The following is a 24637-nucleotide window of genomic DNA, read 5'->3' as shown; positions in this document are numbered from 1 at the left end:
GTTTCATTTCCGTTTCTCTTGTTTGAGTTTGATATGGGGAATTTCACTGTACAGGTACAAACCACAATTCTGCTAATGTAGAAATACAAGTACCCCCTAAAGGCAGAGTGCTTCTGCTACACTAATGGCTTAAGTGATTTGAGAGCTCAAATCCATTGCAAGTAAACCTCAATTAGATTTGAAAATGAAAGTCAAGCAAGTGACATAGAAAATGTTATATGCCACTGTTTTTAAATTACTTATAATGGAGGTCAAAAAATACTTTAGGCTGTGAAAATAAAACTGAGATGACTCCAAAACATATAAGCCACATACAAATATTTTCAAAAACATTGCCATCTCTTATAGATGGTTCTGAAATGGTTTGAAGGCAGGTCTTTGCATGCAAAAACCACCATCAAAACATTCAAATTTGACTATACCAAACTCAGGAAACACCAACGCTTTTTACATACTAGCTAATTCACCAGACCTTACTTCAACCGATGTACCCTTGTCAAATGAAATTGTATTTCTCATTCTTAAAAAATAATATATCCATCTTTGCTTTAGTTTGTAGAAACTTGAATCATATCATAATGAAATTAGAGAGGGTGGAAAAGGATGAAGCATATATTTGTCTCAAAAGGCACATAACTCAAAGGACAGTGTCACATGAATGTTGACAGTTTTTTTGTTTGTTTGTTTTTCCCCTATTCAACCAGCTGTGCAGATGTCCTCACAACACTGACAATGAAGTAATTAGCACTGGTATGTGTAAATTGATTACCCATACTAGGAGACTCCATCAGGGGAATCTCCTCCAAGCCTTCTGACCTGTCCATAGGAACATCTTCAGCCACCTGGCTTTCCAGCCTCTTATCAAGGCCATGCTGTTTAAAAACAGCAGGGTTCTTTCCCAGCAAGAATTTGGGTCAATGCCTTCTGACTCTGGAAGGCCTACGACGGCTCGGAATCGCCAGGCGTGCCTTCCTCACACACAGCAACATACTGCACCGCACTGTCCGCCGGGGACAACCACACCCAACAAGCCCTCAGCAGAAACACCAGAATCCAGGTGTTTTAGCCCTTTCGCCAATACTCTTACAGAGCTTACAGCTCTGACTTTCATGGCCACAACCAGGAAGAAGGTTATCTTAGTTCTATTTCACACAATAGAATAAACACGCAAAGAAATCAAAAGGGCCCCAAATTTACAAAAGAAAGCAGCATGAGTATTTTGTTAAGTACAAACAGCCTTGAAACATATCAGCACTATCTTTCAAATTACTATAGCTGTTCAGGGCCTGAGACTTCAGATTAAGAGAATTAAATTTCCAAAACTCAGTGGAGTGTGTGCTTATTTAATTAAAAGCAGGCAGAATTTCATTTGCACTTCATTGTTAAGAATACCACCTATAATATCACATTTTGGCAGTGCAGCTTAACTCCAATTTATACTAAAAGCATACTTCATCAAACTCATTCTGAAGTTCATTACAAATGCTAAATGCCAGTACTATTTGCTATAGTGATCCCATCCCATTTGGATGTTTAAATAGGCAAACATGGTCAGATAAACTTTCAGCAGCTTGTGGATGTTCTATGCTTTTTCAGATGAAGTCTTGTGTATTTGACCTGCTACTGTGAGTTACCTTATATATCCTTGATTTTAAATTTTCACAGGTATGGCTCAAGGTGTTGAAAAACTACAGAACTTCCTTGCCTGTACCTGTGCCTATAAAGTACATCACGTTATTTTATTTTACTATCACAAATGAAGCAGCATATTATACTCATTACTGGACTATATTCCACACAGCAAGGATCTCTCACCGACTGACAGGAATCTACCCTTGTGTGCTGCCTTCAGACAATGCATATAGCCCAGACTGTGCCCTGTAAGGCTGGCACATGGTAAAACTTTCTCCCACCCAAAGGGGAAAGAGGGAGACTCGACGAGAAACAAGAGCACCTCATTTACTGAGATAGCCATTCAAGACAGCTGGAAAGTGCTACTGGGAAGTCAAAGGCCTCCTTCTTTCCTCCGAGCTGCTATGTCAGCCAAGCAGGAGGGAGGAGGGGCACTGCTCCTACCCATTTTGGCTCGGGCAAGTTTGGTTACCTGACCTATATCATGGTTGTCTAGACTTCTTCCTTGACTAAAGTAAGCTGTTGCTGACAGATTTACAAACTCCTTTCAATCTACTACCGCAACACATTTAACTCATCACAAACACAAAGTTTATGCTGCATTCATGGTCAATAATACAGAAATTATCCACTCATAGTACATCATTTACATAGGAGGAACACAGCCGAGTAGACTTAGGAGGTTTGATTTCATCTAGGCTCAGTCACTGCCTTCATACACTGCCTCAGCCACATCACTTCAGAGGTCTGTACAGTTTCTTACTCCAGTTTGAAAGTATGGTAATACCCAGAGAGCTAAAAAGGCAGGCTGTAATAACAGTTATTGTAAATGTGTTGTTACATGATTGAAGATAAAAATCAAGTGATCAAAACCATCCATAAATACTTCTTGCAGGGGAGGAAACATTTCCCAAGTATGTTACTAAAAACACACACATATTATACTGTATATACAACATTAATGGAGTTCACATTAAACATTTTGGAATAATTAAAAACCCTATCATGTAGCCCACTGTTCAGTCCTTGGAAAGCCAGACAGGTACTTTCCCGTAAGCTTGTACAAGTGGACTCCAGGGGTTGGAGCGTATCAGTGTGGGACTAAAGGGTTTTGAGCCCTGCGGGGCTAGCAGAGCACCTCTTCTCTAACAGAACGTTTTGGACTCTAGTTTTCACTTTCCACAGTAAGACAGATCTGTGTTAAATAAAACAATCTTCAGCTTTTATGAATTTACAGCAAGTTTGTAAGCAACTTCAGACAAGCTCTTACTGGCAGGCAGGTCTCATTCTTCTGTTGCAAGGAACATGGCAAGTGAACTGGAGGTTTCGCAGCAAGCTCACCAGAGAGTCAGCCTCGTAAACGATGTCTGAGTGGGACACCACATGGGATTTTGGCACCGGGATTTTGGAATCAATTGGTCAGTGAAATTTTTCTTAGCAGGGCAGAAGTAACTAGGATTCTGCTTTGCACCTCTGCTGCAGAGTGCTTCCCTTATCAGCACAAAAGCTTCAGCATTATATTCCAGATGTCAGTTACAGTATTGTTCATCATCTTTGGTCTTTCAGTGGTTCTTTTTTGCTTCTTGCAAGACAACACTGTTTTCCTACATAGTTTACTCACAAGTCAGAAAAATCTGGTCTGTGAACAGATTTTCCAAATACATGATTCATATGTCTAAAACCTCCTTTACTGCGTGACAGGTATTGTGCAAAAAATGCAGTGAAACACTAAACACTTTTAAAAAGGTAAAGAAAGACAAATGAAAAGAAGTGCTAAGAGGATGGCTGAGAAAAGCCTGAGCGCTGAAAAGCTCTTTTGAACACTGTTGACTGTGAACACTGGATTCATTACAAGCCTAGGGAGTCTTCATAAAATCCAAAGCATACACATCTTATCCTCTAAACAGTCTCACCATCCAAAAGCTTGCAATAAATTCTGAAGTATTAGCAACACTTCATTGAGCTGGCACTCAATAATATTAATGATAGAATTTTCTTCTGCCTTGACACATACCAAATATACTAATAAAACCTAGCAAATTAATCCTGGATTCACTAGACATTATTAGCCTTAATATAAGGGAGACAGGTCTGTTCAAAGTCTTGCTTAATTTATTTTTCATATTCCTGTATCTTACCATGGCTCATGCTGCTTCTTAAAGGCATCCTTTAATTTCAAGGAATCTATCTTTGCTTACAACCTTCGTGTCAGAAGTAGAAAGTTTAAACCAGGTGAGAAACTTGAATCAATGAAATAAGCAGACAAACAAAAGAATAAAGAAAGATAGAAGGAACTCATTAATATTGCCGGCATACTACAAAGGTTTATCTGAGTTTTAGGCACTTATTTGCTTCATGTTTTCAAACTACCAATGAAAGCTTCAAAGAACTAAATGCTCAAAGTGATCAAGCTAACTACATAATTTTTTTCTCCTTCAAGTCAATGTGGTTTCCTACACAATACATATCTGTACAAAATCTCACAGTCTTCTTTCATTTTCACTCCAGTCATATCAGTATCAATCAGCCTATGGACCACATTATCACTTTCAGCCTATCATGAAATTTCAGAACAAACCCAGGAGAAATCATCTTCATTTGTTACATTATTATATTAATTTATTATTAGAATTTCATTTATTACATTATTTATCTCAGTTATTACATTCTAGAAGAATCCCCACAAAGACTGCTTCCTTTCATCCTGGAAATTCATTGTGCCTGCAGGTTTCCTCTATTCCTTTGAAATGCCTATGCCACTTCCTTATCTTTACAGTACTTTTTGTCTTCTTCTAGCACCCAGAGCATTTGATCAGGTCACATCACCATTTAAGGAGTCTTCTATTCTGTCTCAGTCACCACACCCTTGATTGCCATACTGCAGGACTTATTTCAATGGCCCCATTCTGTTTTGGCGACACATTCCAGAAAGATGAAGGCAATCTGCAACAAGCTCAGAGACAGGGTCAATGGGATTGGAGTGGGGGATGAATAATATACCTTGGAACTAAAATCTAGAGGAGCTTACCTTGTTGAACCCACAAAACCAATAGAATGGGACAGGTCACCTCTACATAAATGCATCAGAAGAGGTTAATGGTAGAAAAGACCACAAAAGCCAATAGGTAACCAAAAATTTTGGCACAGAAACAAAAGGAAGCTGGCTTCTCATGAGGCAGTGGAAGAGGGACTCTTCTAGCCCTCCCTGTGGGAAGAGATCATGAACAGTAGATGAAAAGTACACTGCAACAGCAGGATATGGGACACAAAACCCCTGAAGGTCATGTGCATTCCCATACTTGAACCATACCAGCCAGGATATGTTTATGGCCTGGCTTTCCTGAAACCTGGCACCCTAAAGCCCTTACTGGGGCTTCACACTCATTTCACCCCTGCTTGGGCTAAGGCGGCCAGTTTGCACCATGTCATTACCCCATGCTAGTCACTGCCCATCCTCCTGTACTCCCTGTCCTGCTTACTCAGTGTCTTCTGCTCAACACTGCTGCTGCAATGCTCTCGCTGGCTCCACTCCCTCTGGTGTTTAGCACTTCACCAGGGGCAGCCTGGAAGCTGTGCAGCTGCCCTGCTTTTTGCCACAGAAAGGTTTGAATTTTCAGCAGGGCAGCAATATCCTTGGTAACAAGCTGTTATATATTTAATGAACACAGCTAGCTGGCATCTGCCTGTGGCCAAGTGGGTTCTCAGTGCTGAGAGACCCTCAGAAAACTGAGAGTTTTCTTTGAGCAAAAAAAGGCACCAACCACTAACAAGACATGAGATATTAACAGAGAATTTCAGCAAGACAGCAGGTTGCAGAGAGCAGCAAAATAGAAAAAAATAAACCCCAGCATTAGGACTACAGCATCTAGCATGGGTGCTGTAAATAACATGCTCATCAGAGAAAGAGAGAGCTAAAGGCATGTGCCATTGTCTGGCAAAGCAAATGTGTTTGCTCTGTCTGTAAGAAGACTAGATGAGCTACAGATAGTCTGGAACAACACATAAAAGCCAAAGGCATTATCAGAGATGAGAAGGCAGATGCAGTTATACTTGATATAACAGCAACAGAATATAATTCTCAGGCTACATCACAACTGAGAGGAAAAAAATAATGAAATTACTCAAACGCTGCAGTCACCCTCCTCCAAAGTTACCACTACTTGCAGATCATATCTGCTTCTGGAGAAAAAATAATGGAAGTTCCTGAATACTTTGCTATATTCAGGAGGTTAGAACTTCACCAGTAGTTTAGAAATATATATATATTCAAGATGTAAATAATACCCCATGAAATAGCTAGCCCCTGTTCATCATGATAAAAAAAATATAAGCAACACTAATAGCTATTCACTTAGGTGGACTTCATAATAAAACCATCTCTGCGGATACCAGTGTTTAAACTCCAAGAAATCAAGACAGGATTATGAAGTGTGTGTGACAAAAACAGTACCAAAGAGCTGAGGAAACAGAACAGTAAGTAGAGTCAGAACTGACATACTTTTGGATGGGGTAAAAACTCATACGCAAATGATGATTGTTTAAGGACTCCAGTCTGCTGGTTAAAATGACACCAAGGTGGGACTGAGGTAGCAACCATAAGGATAAGTGCAAAAAGCTCTGCCTTTCAGCAGAAGTGACACCAGGAACTTCAGATTCATTAAGACACAGATGCTACCAGGGAAGCCCTTGGGAATGCTGTAGTGTCTCTTCAACAGCTTAATTATAGCAACAGCTGAAGTATTCAGATTGCTTTACAAGTAAAATGAATAAGATTCAAAATGGAGCTCAATACTGGGTTTGCTAACTTCACAGGAAGATTATTAGAGACTACTTAAAAAGGTGCAGTAATAATACCCTGTGCTTCTAAAAACATAGATTAATTAGTCTTTCCCAGGGTTATGATGTTAAATATAAGATATAAACAGCATAGGTTAAACTTTCATCAGTTGTGCACTTCTTGGTAGAGGATCGAGTAAGTTTCAGATGGTGGAGTGAAACAGAAAGTGCCTGCAGCCTTCAAAAAGATTAGACATGAGAAAAAAATATCAGCTGAATTTTGCACAACATACATAACTCAAGGTGGCATTCCAAATTTCTTGACTTGACCTGAAGCAAATAGAGCACCTCTTCAATGCTACGTAACTTACACTGAGAAGCGGAAGCGCACTGAAGTCAAAACAAAGTTGTCCAGCACAATGCGTGCAGACAGGGGGTAGCAGAAATTACTTCTGTGCTAAATATCCAGTTTTCCAAAAGCCTTATTTAAAATACAGATAATCATCTAGGCCGCTAATGAAGCTGTCACATTCCCCTGGAGCTGGCAAAAGGACAGCTAGGGTTCCCAACAGCTAGACAGGACTATGTTACTACTTGCTGAACAGCTAGGGCAATAAGTGTCACTGGAGACTCACAGACTGCTGTCTCACTATACTGCTTCTTAGGAAGCAACCGCAAATCCAGAGGAGGAAGGAGCACTGCATTTCTCTACAAGTATTGTACAGCCTAGGGAGGGAAAAAAGCTTCCATATAAACCCTGAAAGAGGCAAAAGGTGAAGAGAAGGGAAAAATGGAACTTGCATTGGGGAAATGTCACTATTTTTATTTATGTATTTTGTTCCAGTTGGAATATCTCATTCATCAGCTCAGGTGCCCTCTCACAAGCTTACCTGCGGACACAGAGGCCATCAGGCCCCTGCCAAAAGAGAAGCTGAGGAGGCAGTGAGGCTGTGTGCATCTAAAGAAACATGAAATAACATGGCAGCCTCAATCTGAGTAAGCCTGTACCACTCTCCCTACTCTGAATGTTATTTAGAGAGCAATAGCACAGCTTTTAAACTTACTCTCCATTGCTTCTTTGTAACAGCCACATTATCAAAGCAGGTTCCTGAGGTTTTTTCTGGAATTTGTAAGGAAAAAAATTACAGGTCGTATCCACCCTTTTTCAGACCTCTTTGCAAAACACCCTCAAACCACCCATACAAATTAAACTCAGAACTGCCCAGAAGCATTTCATTATTTGTGTTCATAAACCAGTAATCTTGACTTCCAGATTTTAATTTTCTTTACTGAAATATTTATTTTTCAATAAACGATGCATTCCAAATTTGGCTGTCTTTGCAACAAAGATTACTCAAAGAGCATGACCATAAATGTACAAATTTTATTTTCTGCAATCTCTTCATACAAACCATGAAGGTATAAAGCTGACTACCAGAAGAGTAACAGACGGTATTAGGAAATACCGTTCTAAAGCTTCAATTTATCAAGTTAATGGTTAATAAATTTATTATAACAGAGATGAAAGTCCAGGAGCAAAGTTCCAAAGTAAACCCGACTGATTTTATTGGTTCTTAAACCAGTCTCCTAACTCATTAAGTAACAGTACCGGTTACCCTGTCCAGAAGCTCTTTTTACCTTGCATAGGATTGCAAAGAGTAAACGCAACAAAAGAAATGGATTGACTCCTAGAAACAACTGTTTATAAAATGGAGTCCTTTGTCTTCATTTTAAGTTTACTATCCATCCCACTAGCTTTTTTCTTCTTGTGCTAAGAAGAAAAAAAAATAGGTTCCCACAGTTGCATAAACGTTAGGTGTGGCCAAGAGAAAACAAGAAGCATCCACACCAAAGCCATTGCTCTGTTGCCACTCAGTGTGTACCAGACCACAGAGTCAGGATATCAGCCAGCTCACTGTGGGTACACTGGGATTTTTTCATTACACGCCTGTGTAACATCACTTCACGAACCATGAGGAAAAACATCACCCCTCTTGCCCATTATCAAGTGCTTCCAAAAAACTATCTATTATTCATAGTTATCTTCTAATGCTTCTCCCATTTGCCATGTACAAAGTCACCCCAGTGAGCACTGTCTCCTTTTGGTAGTCTTCACCGACTGTGGTATTTCAGACTTGCCCTTGCAGCTGAGCAGCAGGACCAGGAAAAGCAGAATTTGCAAATGGCGCTATAAAACAAGCATGCCAAAGGGCTGAACCATCCTAGTTTTGAAACAAGGTTTTCAAGTTGATAGGTACCATTAAGGAGGACAGGATGAAGCGCTCAGATGTCACTCATCCGTACAGTCGCCCGTCGATGACCTTTGCAAAGGACAAATCAATACTAAGCAGATACTGTATCTACCATTTCTTACTGTGTAGGAAAGGTCAACCAATTTTCATGTATGTATCAGTTCTAACATTGCTGTTTTCAGACACAGAACTGCTTAAACCTGGGAATAAAGAAAAAAACCTTATCTTGTGCATAACACCATTTCAGAACATGTGATAATTTAAATAAAAGACCTGGAATGGAAACTTACTTCGTAAGCAAGGTACAATGCTTATAGAAGGAGTGTAAAGCTTTACCCTGCTATCATGAAATGATCTCTACAAATACAATGTAAATAAAATTATAAACAGCATTTATAAGACAGCTTCCTTAGCAAAATTCGGTACCACTTGTGTGTTTTATCACAGAAGCAAATATTTTTTTTTAAATACTAAGCCATTTACATTCATTTTGTGCATACCCGCGGCACCCTTTTCCATTTGTATGTGCAGACCACAGAGATTATTCTCCTCTTATAGTTCACTTAGATTGCATATTTTGAGAGAGGCCTTATAGAAATAGACATTTTGGTTCTATATTTAAACTTGATCCCATTTAACTCAATGCCAAATCCTTTTAGCTTCAGTGAGAAAATTCTATAATACCATATTGCCACAGTCTACAAGATGCCTGGTGCTGAAATCTTAACTGATATTTCTTGCTTTTTTTTAATATATATTTGAATTCACAAAGTATGCTTAAGTTTAAAATTTCATAGTAGCCAAAAGTTCAAGGATGAGTATCAAAATTCTATTAAATTCAACAACACTCTGTTTAAATGAAAAAGGCACCCTGCTGCATATCTGAAACACACCACAAACATAAAAAAACACTAAAACTTCAGCCTGGCTCTGGTTAGCAGAAACTGCTGCACTATTTGATAGGGCAAGTGTAAGATCTACAAGGACAATGTTTTAAAATATTCAGAAAGCTAGTCTTTTAAATGCCTGCATATGGGAAAAGGGTTACTTAATACTCAATGTAATAAATTTCTGAGTTGCGTTACCTCTGCAACATTGTAAGGAGATACTGCACTTGTGTTCTTTAGCTGTATGGAAACTGAGCAATGGCATTTCCACACATCCGTAAGCAAAGTCATAAAAAGGATCTAAAATCTTTTGATGCATACATTTAATGCATTTAGGTAAGGTTTATTACAGCTCTTGCTTCCTCTTCTCAGTGTCACTCACGGTTAATGTAGAGACATACACAATGTTAAAAATCTCTCAGCAGTTCATTTCAAGTAAAGAGAAGCAAAGTTTTTAAGAATAAAATAGTTGTTTTTACTCTTATTGTACTCCAGCTGGTCAAGAGGTAAGCTGTTTTGATTATTCTAAGTTTGTAAATCATAGAAAACATCCATTAACTAAAATATTTAATTATGTTATTTTCTTGCAAATCCATATTCTAAGAGTGGTTTCTGTCTGTCAAGCAAATATGAAGGCAAAAACAAATCATACAGCTTTGTACTGCAGAACAGTGTACACTGACGGATTAGGAAAGTCTGTTCTGATGCTGCTATCACCAATATCGACAAATATAAATCAGAAAATAAGCTTTTTGTTTATTTTTAATTAGTTGCTTGTGTCCCCTCATCAGAAAATGAAATTTTAAAAAATTTGAAAGAATTGTATTGTCTTAGAGTTGATCACTGAAAAAAAGCCATACTTCTGGCTGCAATCAAGTGCCAAAAGCAGAATTATAAGCAAACAATTAATTTTAAGATTTCTGAAACTAGTTGCTGAATTATTCTTTCTGAAGAAGTCCAGTCTATGCGCTGTGATGCAGGACAGAGCTGCCTGTCTCCCTGTCTTGTCATATTGCTTATTTTTGATTAGCTGTAATGGCATGGAAGTGTATAGATTTTTAATACAGTTTTATTGCCTTTTAGAGAGATGACTTACTGACAGTGGTTTTGGGGCATTTTCTTCCTGAATTTTTATGACTACACCTTTTTGATGACTCTGCTTTTTAAATTTTTATTGGGGAATAATGGCTGAATTCCTGTAGGGATAGATGACAAATTCTGTTAGGTGCAATACTGAAAATGTTCATTTGGATGCAGAGGGCTTTTTTTTTTTCTGAAAAGAAAAAACCCAGAAAACCCAATACAAACACTGGTATGATTTTTGTCATCTCCCTTCCTGCTCTTATAAAAGTCTCATACTTTTTTAAAGGAGGATCCAAAACAAAACAAGCTGAAGATGTCATCTCCTTTAAGGTAATCTATATAAATTACATGGTGGAAGTCTATTTCCTTACTCCATAACAATGAAGAACACAGAGTACAATAGTAATTATTACAGAAATAGCTACACTTTCTACTGTGCCTTCATAAGAAGAATGATTAAATGGCAACACTGGAATATCACTGAGAGTAAACGAACACCAGAATGTTAATGCTGCATGTGAGCACACAGGTATGCTCAGGAGACTCTGCAGGGCTGTAGGTGTGACTGTACCTGGCTATAAGTGTCTGCTTTTGAAAACAGCCATTCCTCACAGTCAGTCATTTTTCTTTCATTTGTCCCCATATTAATAGGTTGTCATCCTGCACAGCATAAGAGAGGGTAGTGGAAGAAGCAAAAATAAATACTTTCTCGAGAAAGCTGGATGAGAGGGTGGGGGAAGCAGGGGGAAACAGGATACAGCCAGCTAGAAAACTTGGTTTTTCACATGCTTTTAAAAGTGCAGTCAGAAAAAAAGCAGCAGAAAGGTGTAAGGCAGATTTTCTTCATTACAACTACAAACATTACAATGCGACAGTTCCATTGCTATTGATCTGAATTCTGTGATGTGTTTCGGAGAAATCTTTGCTCCTAGAGAAGCCAATAAAACGAAGAGGAATCCATGACACAGAGAATGCCATTAAAAGCAGACAAATAAACTCAAAACATACACATTCTTCAATAAAGATGTATTTTATACAATAATAAGAGTTACCTAAAACAACCCCCTAAATCCAATAACCAAGCACCTAAGTTGTATATTTCTTCATGGTGTAAACTAACGGCAAGAAGTGTATTTTCAGTACACACTACCATGAACTTTCAGGCGGATACCTTATTTAGAGATTCAGTTCACTTTCTGGCCCATACCCAGAAGTTCCAACACTCAATTTTACCTTTTTCTTTTTGCTCTTAAAAATTACACTAAAACTACTTTAAAAGGTATTTTATTAGTCCAACAGAAGTACCTGCTGTAAAATAATGTACAGATTCCCATAAGGTTTTTACAAATTCTCACAAGCCATTATGTCCTATTTAATTTCATTTGAATTGTAACCATGTCCTTGCACTTAGTTCCACCTCACTATCTTACCATACCATCTTACTAATAATCACTTCTGAGATTCCAACTTCTGTATCTTAATTAAAACCATGGACTTATATTACAGCACAAATATAACTACAGGACTTCAAAAATTGGAGCATCTGGGAGAAACAGAACTGACTTTGTCCGACACTTGACTGTCCAAATACTTCGTGTTTCAAAAGCGAAGTGTTTTCTTTAGATGTGACAGATGACCCTCAGAAAATGACACCACATCAAAGTCATCACAACATCACAGGCCTAATCAAAATGGAAAATATGAAGTGCACCATACAACATCTGAAAGAAAGATTATTCTACCTGTATCGGACATGCTCGATTGTGTCGTATGTCAGCTTGCTGCTGATATTCTGACTATGAGGGTTGCCTAGGAGACAACAGAGATATAAAAGTTAATCATTAATCACAATTTTGCTATTAATTTTTTTCTTTTATCAAAGTATTACACCAGGCCAGCTTGAAAAGATGACAAAGAAAGATTTAACGTATACTTCACAGCAATGCCCTGAAGCTTCTTAGAGCAGTTAGTCAAGAAAAGGGACATAGAAGAAAGCAATTATGATAGACCTTGAAACTTCAGCTGGATCTCTTACTAATACTTAGGCAGTTCCCTGAAAAAGAAAATGCAACTACATATGCAGAAATACACTAGGAAAAACTACAGATAGAATGCACATTCATAAATACATTTGCACACTAGCTAAGAAGCAATTTAGAAGAGAGCACCTGGAGGTAACAGACATTTGTGATTGAACACCAGGACTAACCCTGGTTTTTTTACTGTCTGCAATTCAAGTAGCTCATGAAAATATAAATTTTAGTGCAAAATTAGTAGCCATCTTAGCACAGCTCAGCACAGGCATGTATTAACAATTAAGACAGCACATAAGAAGGGTATGAATTTATCTTCTTGAGCAAAAGATTACACCAATATCCACACAGGCACAGCACACTTTCCTATTAGTAAATGTTTAAAGAACATGCCTAAACAGTTTGAAAAGAGAAAAGAAAAAAAATGCTATATTACCCCTGCTTTTGGAGTAGGCTGCAATATTAGCTACTCTTTTTTTTTTAAATTTCAAAATCACCCTGCTGAAAGTTATTGAGTGAAGGTGTTAAAAAGAATAATACATTTAGAGCTCAAACCTAATATCTAATACCTAGACTTTTCATGTCTGATGTTGCATTTCTGTAATTTCCAATTCAAATATTCTCAATTTAGAAGTGAGACTCTCTCTTACTTACATTCCTTTCCCTCATTTACACATGCAACAGCTAAACTGCGGTTCTTCAGGCCTGCAGATTATCACCAAGAAAATAAAAACACTGCAAGTCAAACTCCCCCTTCACTCACATCTGTCTGTTAAATGAACTCTTTTTATACAGGTTACTGCCCTCAGAATATCAGAGATGTATCTGAAAAAGATTTGACTACACTAGACCTCTTGTTATCATTTTAGATGAAAGCAGTATTAAAAAGGACACAATTTTTTCTCCCATAGCATTATAGGTACTATGCAAATCTCCTCCAAACTGGAAGCACTACAGTTTCTATTCACAAGCAATGAATTGATTCACAAATTTAATTTTTTTCCACCACTGATGGTGCTTATTATAAGGGTTGGGCCCTATGTTATTTGAAATAACTAAGATCAGAGTGCATACATTTCACTTTACAATGGCTGTAGTGACAAAACATTAATTTCAATATCACTGACATGCACTTGAAGAGGAGATTTTTAATGTAATCAAATCAACGTATTTTGTTATAACAGCAAAAAAACCCCTATCTCTATCAAGAACAACATGCATTTTGTAGAACTTAAATCCACGCTCTGGCTCCTGGCCTAGCCAGCATTTAGAAAACAAAAGAATGGGAAATGACATGTACTATGGCACACTGAAAATAAAAAATACCCAGAACTCTCAAGTGGCTCACCCAGGTGATAAGCACAAGCGTGCTGGCACTTGAGTGGACACAGTTTTCTTTTAAAGCAGTGGTACCTAGTTCCCAAGTGAGGAATCACTTTGTTCTATTGTATTGGGTCTGGGTGAGATGGAGTTAATTTTCCCCAGAGCAGCCCTCATAGTCCTGTGCTTTGTATTGGTAGCTAGAAAGATGCTGGTAACACACCAGTGTTTTGGCTACTGCTGAGCAGTGCTCACACAGCATCAAGGTTGTCTCTCCGATAGTCCCCCCTCACCAGTAGGCTGGGGGTGGGCAAGGTCTTGGGAGGGGATATAGCCAGGACAGCTGACCCAAACTGACCAAAGGGTTATTCCATACCATATGACGTCCACTCAGCAATAAAAGCTGAGGAAAGTAGGGGGAAGAGGGGGCATTCGTTATTTACAACGTTTGTCTTCTGGAGCAACAAGATGCATACTGAACCCTTGCTTCCTGGGAAGTGGCTGGACATCACCTACTGATGGGAAGTAGAGAATTAAATCTTTTCTTTCCTTTTGCTTCCAAGCATGGCCTTTGCTTTTGCTTTTATTAAGCTGCCTTTATCTTGACTCATGAGGTATTTTTTCCATCTCATTTTCTTTGCCTTCCCCTGTCTTGCTGTGGAGGTGAGTGACAGAGCAGCTTGGTGGCACCTGGTATCCAGCCAGGGTCAACTCACCACAGTATCAGGGAGCACAAGAAAGACACAAAACTAACAAAAAGGACACATAGCCCACAGATACGTAATGCAGAATAAGAAATTTTGATTACTTCAGTGGGACTACTCACACCATATATAGATCTGGGAGCAGTATAGCACCTATTCCCTGACTAAATTCACTTGGGATCTTCTAGCTAAGCTTTCTCCTAAATAAAATGCTTATGCTGAGCCACAGTATAAGCTCCCTGTAATGACTCTCACTGAGATGGGAGTTGGTTCTAGATTCTGGTCCTTGCATAAGAAATTGTTTTTGCCTTTTGTATGGAAAAAAAAAAAAAAAGACTGAACAAACAGTGCTCAGAGCTACATTGCATTTCTTTATCCCCAGCATGGTGGCCTAACGCCTGGACAACAGCATCATGCTCCCTTTGATTTTTCTTCTTTACCAACACAGACATGTCCTTGGCCACCAAAGAACAAAGCTAGGGGTGACATAAAGGGCCTATGACTCCTTTGTAAAGTCACTGGCCTTCCAACTGCTCTATAATCAGTGTTAAAAACCAGCAAGGTACTCTTCCAGCAATGCAAGAGGTACAGTTTTGATCTATTTAGATGGAAACTTGAGAAGACTAATGGGAACGCTGTTTTGCACTTACCATAAACATTGTTTTTGAGATCGTCAGTAAAAGCTTTAAGCAGACTCTCTGGGAAAAGTGCTGAACCAGCATGGTCAAGGTAAGTGATCCCTAAAATAAAAATAAAATTATTAGATTCAATTTTTTAAATATTTCATTCCATTTTCTCCCACAGACTACATTGTGAAGAACTCCATTCAAACACCCCTAGTGCAGTAATCCACACAAAGAGTCAATTTCCCTAAACTTCCTGGGGTATGATATTTCTCTGCATGACTTGGAGGTCTCTACAGCTCTCAAAAATGCTTCTCAGCTATGTTCCAACAGTTAGGCAACATTCACAGCAAGGCACCTTTCATTCACTAGCAGAAAAAAAAAAAAGGAGGATACATTAGAAGCCCAACATTTTGATTGTACCTTTATAATTTTTAATTAAAACCAAAATATTTTAAAAGGTCCTTCCTTTCATGCTTAGATTATACGTTCTTCGGAAGAGAAAAATATTTTTGTTTTGCCTGTACAAGACTGAGCAAGCTGGTGTCTTCAGCCAGAGCACCTTGTTACTCCTGGGCACTCCTTATTATGAAAACTACTATTACCACAATGATAATAATTATTATTAATAGCAACAACAATAGCAGTGTTGCCTCCTTGCTGACAGATGAAGCAACTCTCTCAAGAACTGGCAAGGCCTAAATTGTGCTCGAACCCCAAAGAGAGGACTAGTTTTAATTTTTAATGTGTTTAAATATTTCTTGCCACTCTGCTGCACTTAAACATTCAATTCATTCTTAAACACTCCTTTTATATTATTAAGCTATTGCAAAACTTTTAAATAAAAGCTTATTGGAAGTGAAGGCTTTTTCATGTTTGGCCATTTTAGATTTCTTAATCTTCAGCAATTATTCTTCCATTTCTCCAGTGTGTTTCACACCCTTTATTAGTTTTTTCATTTCACTTACCTTAAGTATTTCACCCTATTTCAAATTTTAATAATGATGAATATGATTGAGATTAGAATTTATTAAGCCTTTCCTTTCCACAGGGATTTAAAACTGAGTTAAGCTTTAAATGAGAAGCGTTGACACTTGGAAATATATATAATTATATATTATGTTGCTGTAGCAGTGATTCAGTAGGTAAAGATGTGAGGCAGTGCTAATGATAAAAGCAATCTGGACACCCATCCCTTCTCTTACTTTCGAAAGACAAAAGCCGTCCCCTGCCTTAAGATTTCCCCACTTACAGTGTCTAGCAAAAGCAGAGTTTTTAATGACAGCTTGAAGTCTGTGAAGGAAATGTCTTTTGAGGTGATTTGAGGGGAGGAGGGTGAAAAAAATCGATTGATTCATTAGATGTACAGACTTTTTAGGTTTTTACTTTTTTTGTTTTTGATCCTAGAAAGTTTCTCCCAAGCAGTATGAAGCAGCACACACAAGCATATGGGGGTCAAAATGCATATGGGGTTCTGTCCAGCCCAGTTTCTGGCAGCAGTGGTTACAGCCGCTTGGCTCAGCCCCGAAGCACGGAGGGGTTGGAGGGCGAGAGGCACGCTGCATCATGGAGAGAGACGGCCAGGACTCTGCTTGGCAGGGCAGCATGGCCTCAGCCAGCAAGGGGAGGGCAGCTTTTGTCCCAGCAGGTCCTACACTCACTGTGGCCACCCTGCGGCACATCGCCCGCCTGAGACCAGGGCCAGCCGCGCGGCCTGCAGCTTGGCACCCAGCGCCTCGGCTCTGAGGTGGAGCTGAAACAGGGAGTAACAGCCACAGCCACCAACACTGTGGCCCAGCTCGATGGCAGTGGACAGGGCAATGAACAACCCATGGTCACTGCCTACAGCTGGGAGAGCTGGGAAAGGCAGCCCTAGAGTTGAGTAAGGGAAGAGGCACCCCTAAGCCAGAAACAGTGGGGAAAAGACTGCTGTCCTGCAGGCGACCACCCCGGCCAACAGTCTCTGTCAACAAAGCCTACACAGAGGTGCCATTTGGCTCATTAGCTCTTACAGGCACCACAAGCGCAGCCTAGTGATGCTCCTCTAGAGGCAGACCGCCTTCTTTGGATTCTTCCAGCCCTAAGAAGGTTGACGCACTGAAGCGGTAACGCAACCGTACAGCACGAGCAAAATCCAGGCAACTGGCTGAGGCTCCTCAAACACAAACCACCCACCGACAAGGGGACTGATGCTTTCCGTTCCGACTGATGCTCCTGTGAGGCAATGTGGGCTGAAACATCCCTGGGTAAAGGCTCCCTAAGTGGTTTTTCAAATTTGATTTGTTATGTAGCTAATTATGAAGTACAATATTGTGGTTCTGCGAAACGGAGCTAAAAAAACCAGCCGGTCATTTTTTAAATTCCTCCTCTGGGTATAATACTTCAAAAATGTGGGAGGACATTTAACTGAGGAAGGAAAAATTATTAATTCTTAAACTTTTATTTTATCTTTAGTGCTGCTGTTTAACTGAAAAGAGAGAGCAGCATTTAATACTCTCTCGATTGCCCAAAAAAAAAGAAATAGGCTCTCTCATTATTTGAGACTGCACTGAAACAAACATCTTTACTGCTATTGCACTTTTATGCTGTAGTTGTTTTCTTCCTCTCTAATTTCAATAAAACTATATTTTTAGAGGAAAGAAAAAAATGTGCCACATACATAACACAAGCAAAGAAAAGAACATTAATAACTTTCATTGTGCTTTTCCCCTGGTTTAATAACATTTGTTATTTTGACTTTATTGAACATACATTAACGAAAGAGATTTGTCAGTATACACAGAATAGTATAGCTCCCCTTGTTTCACTGTGGTATTTAGTATATAGGCTGTCAGCACTATGAAATTATACTGTTTATGGAAAGTAACAGGAGCAAGAAAATATAATATGATCAACCAAAAGAAAATTAAAATGCAATATCTATCAGGACGTGGTTTCATTGCTTGGGGAAAATGTGAAATTAACTTTTAGTTTAATTTACATACCATTATGTTTGGAATGTGTAACTGACTTCATTGATCTAATAATATACCAACTATTTGATAAAATCACATTTCAGAAGTAGGTTTTTTTATAGGAGTATCAAAAATCGTTCAATGTGTCAGCATTAGTTATGGAAAGTTATTCACTAAGAGTATCAGTTCATAAGCTGTAATATTCAAATGCTAATATTCTTGTGGGTTAATTTTACGCAGCCAACTCTTTGGGAACCAACATGAGCCAGTCTCTCGTGCTGAAGAAAGCCCCGGCCCAGCTCTCTGCACTCCTTCTGTGCTACAATTCACCTCTTGATAAAGCATCCACCATCTCTGCATGTCTGCCTTGGCTCTTTGCAAAACTTCGTGAGTGCACATGGATGTAGAGCCTCAGAAATGCCAGGGGACCAGTCAGTTTAACAGAACATTCCTACCTTTTAAATGAAAAAATCTAACAATAATTTAACTTGGAGCAGTTTAAAATTAGAGTTTAAGAGCAGGGGAGAACACTGGACTATACATAGTCTGACTGCCTGCAAAACACAGAAGAAAAAAGGAAATTACCTAGATTAACCTTTTGGAGCCAAAATACCTGCTTCTGACAAAAGCACGCTTTCCTAAGAGGTGATTCCGCCTAACTTTGAAGAAAGTTAAAGACATCACGTGATGAACTGAGAGTAGAATAAGGAGGTTATGTCTTTATTAAATCTTTTTGTAATTATTAGGCTACATATACGCCTACCACCCAGAAGAGGGTCTACAGGGAGAGAAGTGCAGAGACCACGGATGCATGCCCTACAATAGCCTGCTGGCACACGGAGAGTAAGCTTGCTCCTCTTTCACACCCCACCCGTAAACCCACGCCCATGACCACCTCCTTAACCTTTTGCCATCCTCTGATTCTACCATGGCCACCAAAACAAGCCGACCTACACTGTGGCTTCACAGATTATTTCTCATGGCTCCAGCACCTAAAAATTCCTGCACTCCAGCTGATTACAGGCTGCCAGTTACATTGCCAAAAGTTCCATAATGAAGAAGGAAATGTGTAGTGGCAAGGCAGCAACTGCACAGAGTCGTGAATTTTGATTGGCAGATATAATTGCAATTCAGTGGGATTATATACACAGTATTACTTGTAGAGCAGATACAGCCAATGCCCCAGGGAGACAGTATATATCTTAAGTACAGCAATATTAACAAAACCAGTATGAAAAAGATTATATGAAAACAAGCTGAAGGCAAAATAATGCATTATCTGTCAGAAGATGAGTATGAGGTATTTTCATACACCAAAACAAAAGCAAGAGAAAACTGGAACAACCAAATGACCAAATAGGGAGGAGAGGGCTCTGCAGAGGTTGTAGACAAGTCTGATATCATTTGGACACAGTGAGGTTTTAACAGGTAGTATTACATCAGGTACCTCATGTTATTGTTGTCACGTAAGTCAGATGCCCTTTAGAGGCAGCTCCCTCTTTCCATTGACTGCATAAGGATTTAGCTCCCCTCAGAGATACTCCTAAATTAAATGTCAAAAGTAGCTTTAACTATGTAATACATATAACATCTATAAAAGTGCCTGAAATCTCACCATGATTCAGGGCGTCATATGCCCACATACTGTATAGACAGATAAAGATGCTGGTTCTGCAAAACCATTAATCAAGTACATCAAAACCTAAAAAAAGAAAAAATCCTACTAATATGGCTTGAGATTTGTTTTTTCTGGATATTTTCTGGATTAAATGTTTACTGAATATTGTTATCTGTACCTTCAAGTCCTGTTTGGCATCGATTTAGACAAAAGCTATCAAAACCAGAGTATGTTTTCTGAGTAGCAATGTGCCTCTCACCTAAACACTCCCGCTCTGCTTGGCAAGGTAATGTTTTGTTTCCCTTGCTTAGGGCCAAAGAGCTCTTCAAAAGACCACAAAAACATAGTGCTTGATGGACAAGGCCGTAGATGCCTAAAGCATGAATAGCTACCATGCAGTTAAAGGAGACACTGTTCCTCAGCATGATTTGACTTAATTGCTGCAGGCCCAGTGAAGTAACACAGCAGTCAGCCCCCAGCCATGGGGCACGTTCTGCTTCCCACTGCCAGGCCATGGAGTTCAGCAACTCAAGTAATCACAGCTCGACCCGACTGCCAAATGCTGATCCACGCTGGACTGTGAGCAACCTGGACATTGGTACCAACATTTTAAGGGCCGCTAACAAGTTACTGAGTTCTGTGAGAAATTGGTGTTTAATTAATGTATTTTAATGTTTGACTTGATGGACTGATTACAGAAACCAAAGCATGAAATGTGCAATTACATTTATCCATAGTAAGTTCCCATTATTTTTCTCCACGTGCTATTGGCTTGCATTATTTGCTCTCATTGCATTATTACCTACAGCAAAACAGACAGAACATTAAAACAGTTTACAGTCAATACCATACACCCTCTTTGCTTGCTGTACTCCTCAGCAGGGGCCAAGCCAACCCCACAAAAGCTAGTTAGGTAGCTAGGGTTATGCCAGTAAGCCCTGGCACTACTGTATGTACATAAGTCCCTACTTGCAGCTTATAGTTTACAGCTTACTGGTGTTAAGGTCTATGTGAGCACTAAGAAAGCAAGGATTTCACATTTATTAAGAAGTCACATCCAACCCTGTGAAATGTAACTTTCACAGCTAAAGAAAAAAAATTACATGCCATCAAATTTCATCATTTGCCAGCTCCTGTGCTAAATGAGACTGCATTAAAGGGATAAATCAGCACCCACCTTCGTCCATGTGGCCTACCTGTAAGACACAGCTTTATTCAGTGCTCACTTTTTGCTCACTAGGGCATGATTAAATATCGACTGCGGCCAGTGATTCTATTTCCACAGCCACCTTTGACGGGTTGTGTTCCGGAACAGCTGAAGCCTTACTTGTGGGCATGAATCAGAGGTACCTCAGCTACATGCTAATAACATACTGCAGCCGACTGTCTGTCATCTTTGGATGAAATATAAATCACAAGTGATTCATATTTATGCAAGTCTTCAAACAACTGTAGTTCACCCAAATCAAAACTAGCTTTCACGCCTCCCTAGCGAACACACTACCATCTTTCAGTCTCTTTTTTTTTTCCTTTCTCTCTGATGCAATTGATCAAATGAAAGAAGAGTTGAAAGAGAACATATTCCCCGTTCCTCTATTACTGGAAAATGCTCTTGTTGGTTTTGCTGAAATTTTCACAGAAACATTCATTTTTGTGTAGGAAAGAGGCATGCAGAATTCCCACTGGAGATGAAAACACAATGGTAAAAAGCATTGTTTAAGGAATCTTAATAATAATTGTGTATTATTGTGGTCATTAGCTAAACATTCTAGTAGCATTCTCCTGCTCTACTTTGCTTACTGTTCTTCCCATAAAACTGTGGCTGTTTTATGTGGCTTACAACAACATGTCAAGGTAATGTCTGAAACTGACTTTTCTAGTCAGTTCTATTTCTTGCTCTGTGACCTGAATTAACTGGATTCATATAAAATCTAGGACAAATTAGTGACTCTGCATATTCCTTACAAAATATATCAAATGAAATATGCAATGGCATATAGAAGAAGGCCTTTAAAATTCTTTTATGGGTTTCCAAAAACACTTGGAGAAGACAAAGTAAGTTCAAAATAACAGAAAAAAAAACAAAAAGTACCCATTTTCTTCTCCCTTTTCTCTTAAAACTCTTTTCATTACACAGATATACTGAAATCACTATGCACTTCTAGGAGCTAGAGCCTTGGGTTGAACATGCAACCGCAGCAATAATTAAACACCCACATGAGAACTGGTACATGCAATGAACAGACAGCAAAAATCAGCTATCCCGACTGTTGAGGCCCTACAGAAGTATTTCCCAGCTGGCATTTCTTCTCGATGACAAGACGACTTATTAATGCCTCGTTTGGCAAATGCAACAGTACCTCCCTCTGCTGGCTTTTTCCAGCAAAGAGGCAAGGCTGCTACTGCAGACCAGTAATAAAATTATGCTCCCCACAGACAGTTAGAGCCCTCAATTTATTTATACCATCCAGCAGACAGTCTGTTGCCAGGAACAGGTAGTGAGGATCAACTTCAGGAATATAAGCATAAGAGGAACATAAGTTTCCCTTCAGCATAAATTAGGACTATCTTTCAGAGACAAACACCTAAAACCAAATAACCATGTTACCAAGAGGAACTGTACATAAATTCAAAGACTGTGTAATGAAGGAAGTGAGGACTGTTGGCCATAACCCCACTCTTGTAAGATGAGAGGCCTGAGAAGATTCTCCTGGCCCACGGTGAGTAGTCCTTTGCTACAACTGGTGACTACACTTATCAATCAAGCTAATTACATCTGAAAAACTGGTAGGTTATTATTCTACCTTATACTTCCTCTACCTACCAGATCAGAACGGTGCTTCAGAATCACATCCTTCTAGTAAGAAACGACATCTTAACCTCTAGACTATGTTTTTTCATGGTCAGTGTATTCTTGTATTTCCCATGTCAGCATCTTTTTGCATTAATACCTATCTTCACCCACTCGGGTTCAGTTGGTACTTCTCCCTCAACAAACCAGTAGCACCTCTCCACCTGATCTGGCTGAAAATGCCATCTTCCTTTATTTCTAATGGATGACAAACCTGACAACCCATTCCAGTCCCAGTGGCACCTCTTCCAGCTAGAAGTGCTTTCTCTGGGGAGGAGGGTTGGAGAGGATGTGGTCAGGGAGCAGAACGCACGTTCTAGAAAAAGATCTCAGAATTTTGGAAAGCTAGAGTAATTTTCCCTAACTTTACTGGAAAAATACCTTCTCAGACCCATACATCCATATCCCTTGGCTTACACTCCTAACTGTTACTCCTTAGCTGGTTTACACTCCTAATTGTTCTAGTAGTCAGAAAAAAAACCCCAAATTATTAAACCAAGGAGAGGTTTAATGCTTGAAAAGTCTGTGTATAATGCTTGACCATGAACTCCTGTATCACCTTTCCACTAGTAACCAGTCACCAACCTAAACTGAAACCCCAAGCAGCAGACAGCAACAATTTTTCAGTGTGCTTTCTATAGTGTGAACAAATGTTCACTACAGGAGTTTCAGTATCACTTCTGAGTAACTACGTAAGACTTAATATAATGTATGGTGGGAATTTCATTTTAATAAGACACAAATACTGAGATTTTATTAGGGATATAGGAAGTATGCATGAAAAACTATGTATTAACATTTCTATTGCATATGTATTGGGTTAATCTAAACATTTTTCGGGCTGACTGTAATTTCCTAATTACCACGTGACACAGCTTTTGGAGGTTTGGTCTTTACTTTGACTCTAACTCTAACTCTGTATGGCTGGTTATTGCCATACAGATGCTTAGAAGGAGGAGTTTGTGGCTCTTCCAGAGATGTTACCTTGCATTGGGTACAGACATTATCATTTCAGACGTCAGGTTCTCTGACCTCTGAAGGGCTGCAATGGGATAAAAATGTCTTTTCCAAAGTCCAGTGAGTAAAAAGGAACCCAAGTGAAGCCTGACTGAGTTTCCATCTGTAGTACAATGAATAACCAGAGCAGAACTTTGCCTTCAGGTCACAGAGACCTCATCTTTGCATAAGAAAAGCAGGCTCCATTCAAACATAAGAACATGCATCAAGGTCTAGTTCAGGACCTCTGAAGTAATTATAAGGCTCTGCTGGACTCTGTATACAGAGCTAAAGCATTAACAAATACACTATAATCAGCGCTCCCTAAACATACTGCACTGATTACCTTTTTGGTTCCAGGCCAAGTTAAAGACCTGGGTTATGATCTGCACAGAAGCTTAAATGACCTTTGAAGCGAGTGAAATTTTCCTTTCTTGAATAAGATACGGTTGGCTGCTCATATTGCTATCTCCCTGTACGTCTACAGGACACCCTCAGCCCTTGGGGTATGCATGCTCTCTCTGGGTGTCTGTCCACGTGTCAGTTTAAAAAGTGCAACATTTTCAATAATCCATCAACAAAAGGAGTAGGAGGCAACAGCAACAGGATCTCAAACTTACATAAATCAGCTTAGTAGAGTCAGTTACATCAAGTGAAGAACTGCTCCAGAAGTGTATTCAAGACATCCAGGTGATTGAGTGTTTCCCCTAAGCACGTATTACGCACATTTATTTACAAATATGCACAAATATGCCTGTGTATGCAGTACTGAGATGGGTATATGAATATATGTACATAAGTATCCCCTTAAGAGGATAATTAGTGTTTTCATGTTGCTTCTTATAGCAGAACATAAGGAAAAGCAGATGTGAATCTGGAGACTCTTCCCTTACAGCTCTTTCCGCCTT

At 39.2% G+C, this 24637-nt stretch overlaps 1 protein-coding gene across 2 annotated transcripts in view; it reads right to left on the bottom strand.

Annotated features, from left to right (window-relative positions):
- MOCOS (molybdenum cofactor sulfurase) overlaps window positions 1-24637 on the bottom strand; it is a 227698-nt gene that overhangs the window by 187402 nt on the left and 15659 nt on the right. For both annotated transcript variants that reach the window (XM_064443252.1, XM_064443253.1), the window contains exons 2-3: window positions 15338-15427; window positions 12373-12439 (exon numbers count right to left, since the gene is read on the bottom strand). In XM_064443252.1, coding sequence (XP_064299322.1) covers window positions 12373-12439; window positions 15338-15427 — 157 coding nt within the window. The remainder of the gene's footprint in view (window positions 1-12372; window positions 12440-15337; window positions 15428-24637) is intronic.

This window comes from Phalacrocorax carbo, chromosome 2, assembly GCF_963921805.1.
Source record: "Phalacrocorax carbo chromosome 2, bPhaCar2.1, whole genome shotgun sequence".
Taxonomy (NCBI): domain Eukaryota; kingdom Metazoa; phylum Chordata; class Aves; order Suliformes; family Phalacrocoracidae; genus Phalacrocorax; species Phalacrocorax carbo.
Note: the sequence above shows the minus strand (reverse complement) of the source record. Positions and strands in the feature narration are given on the sequence as shown.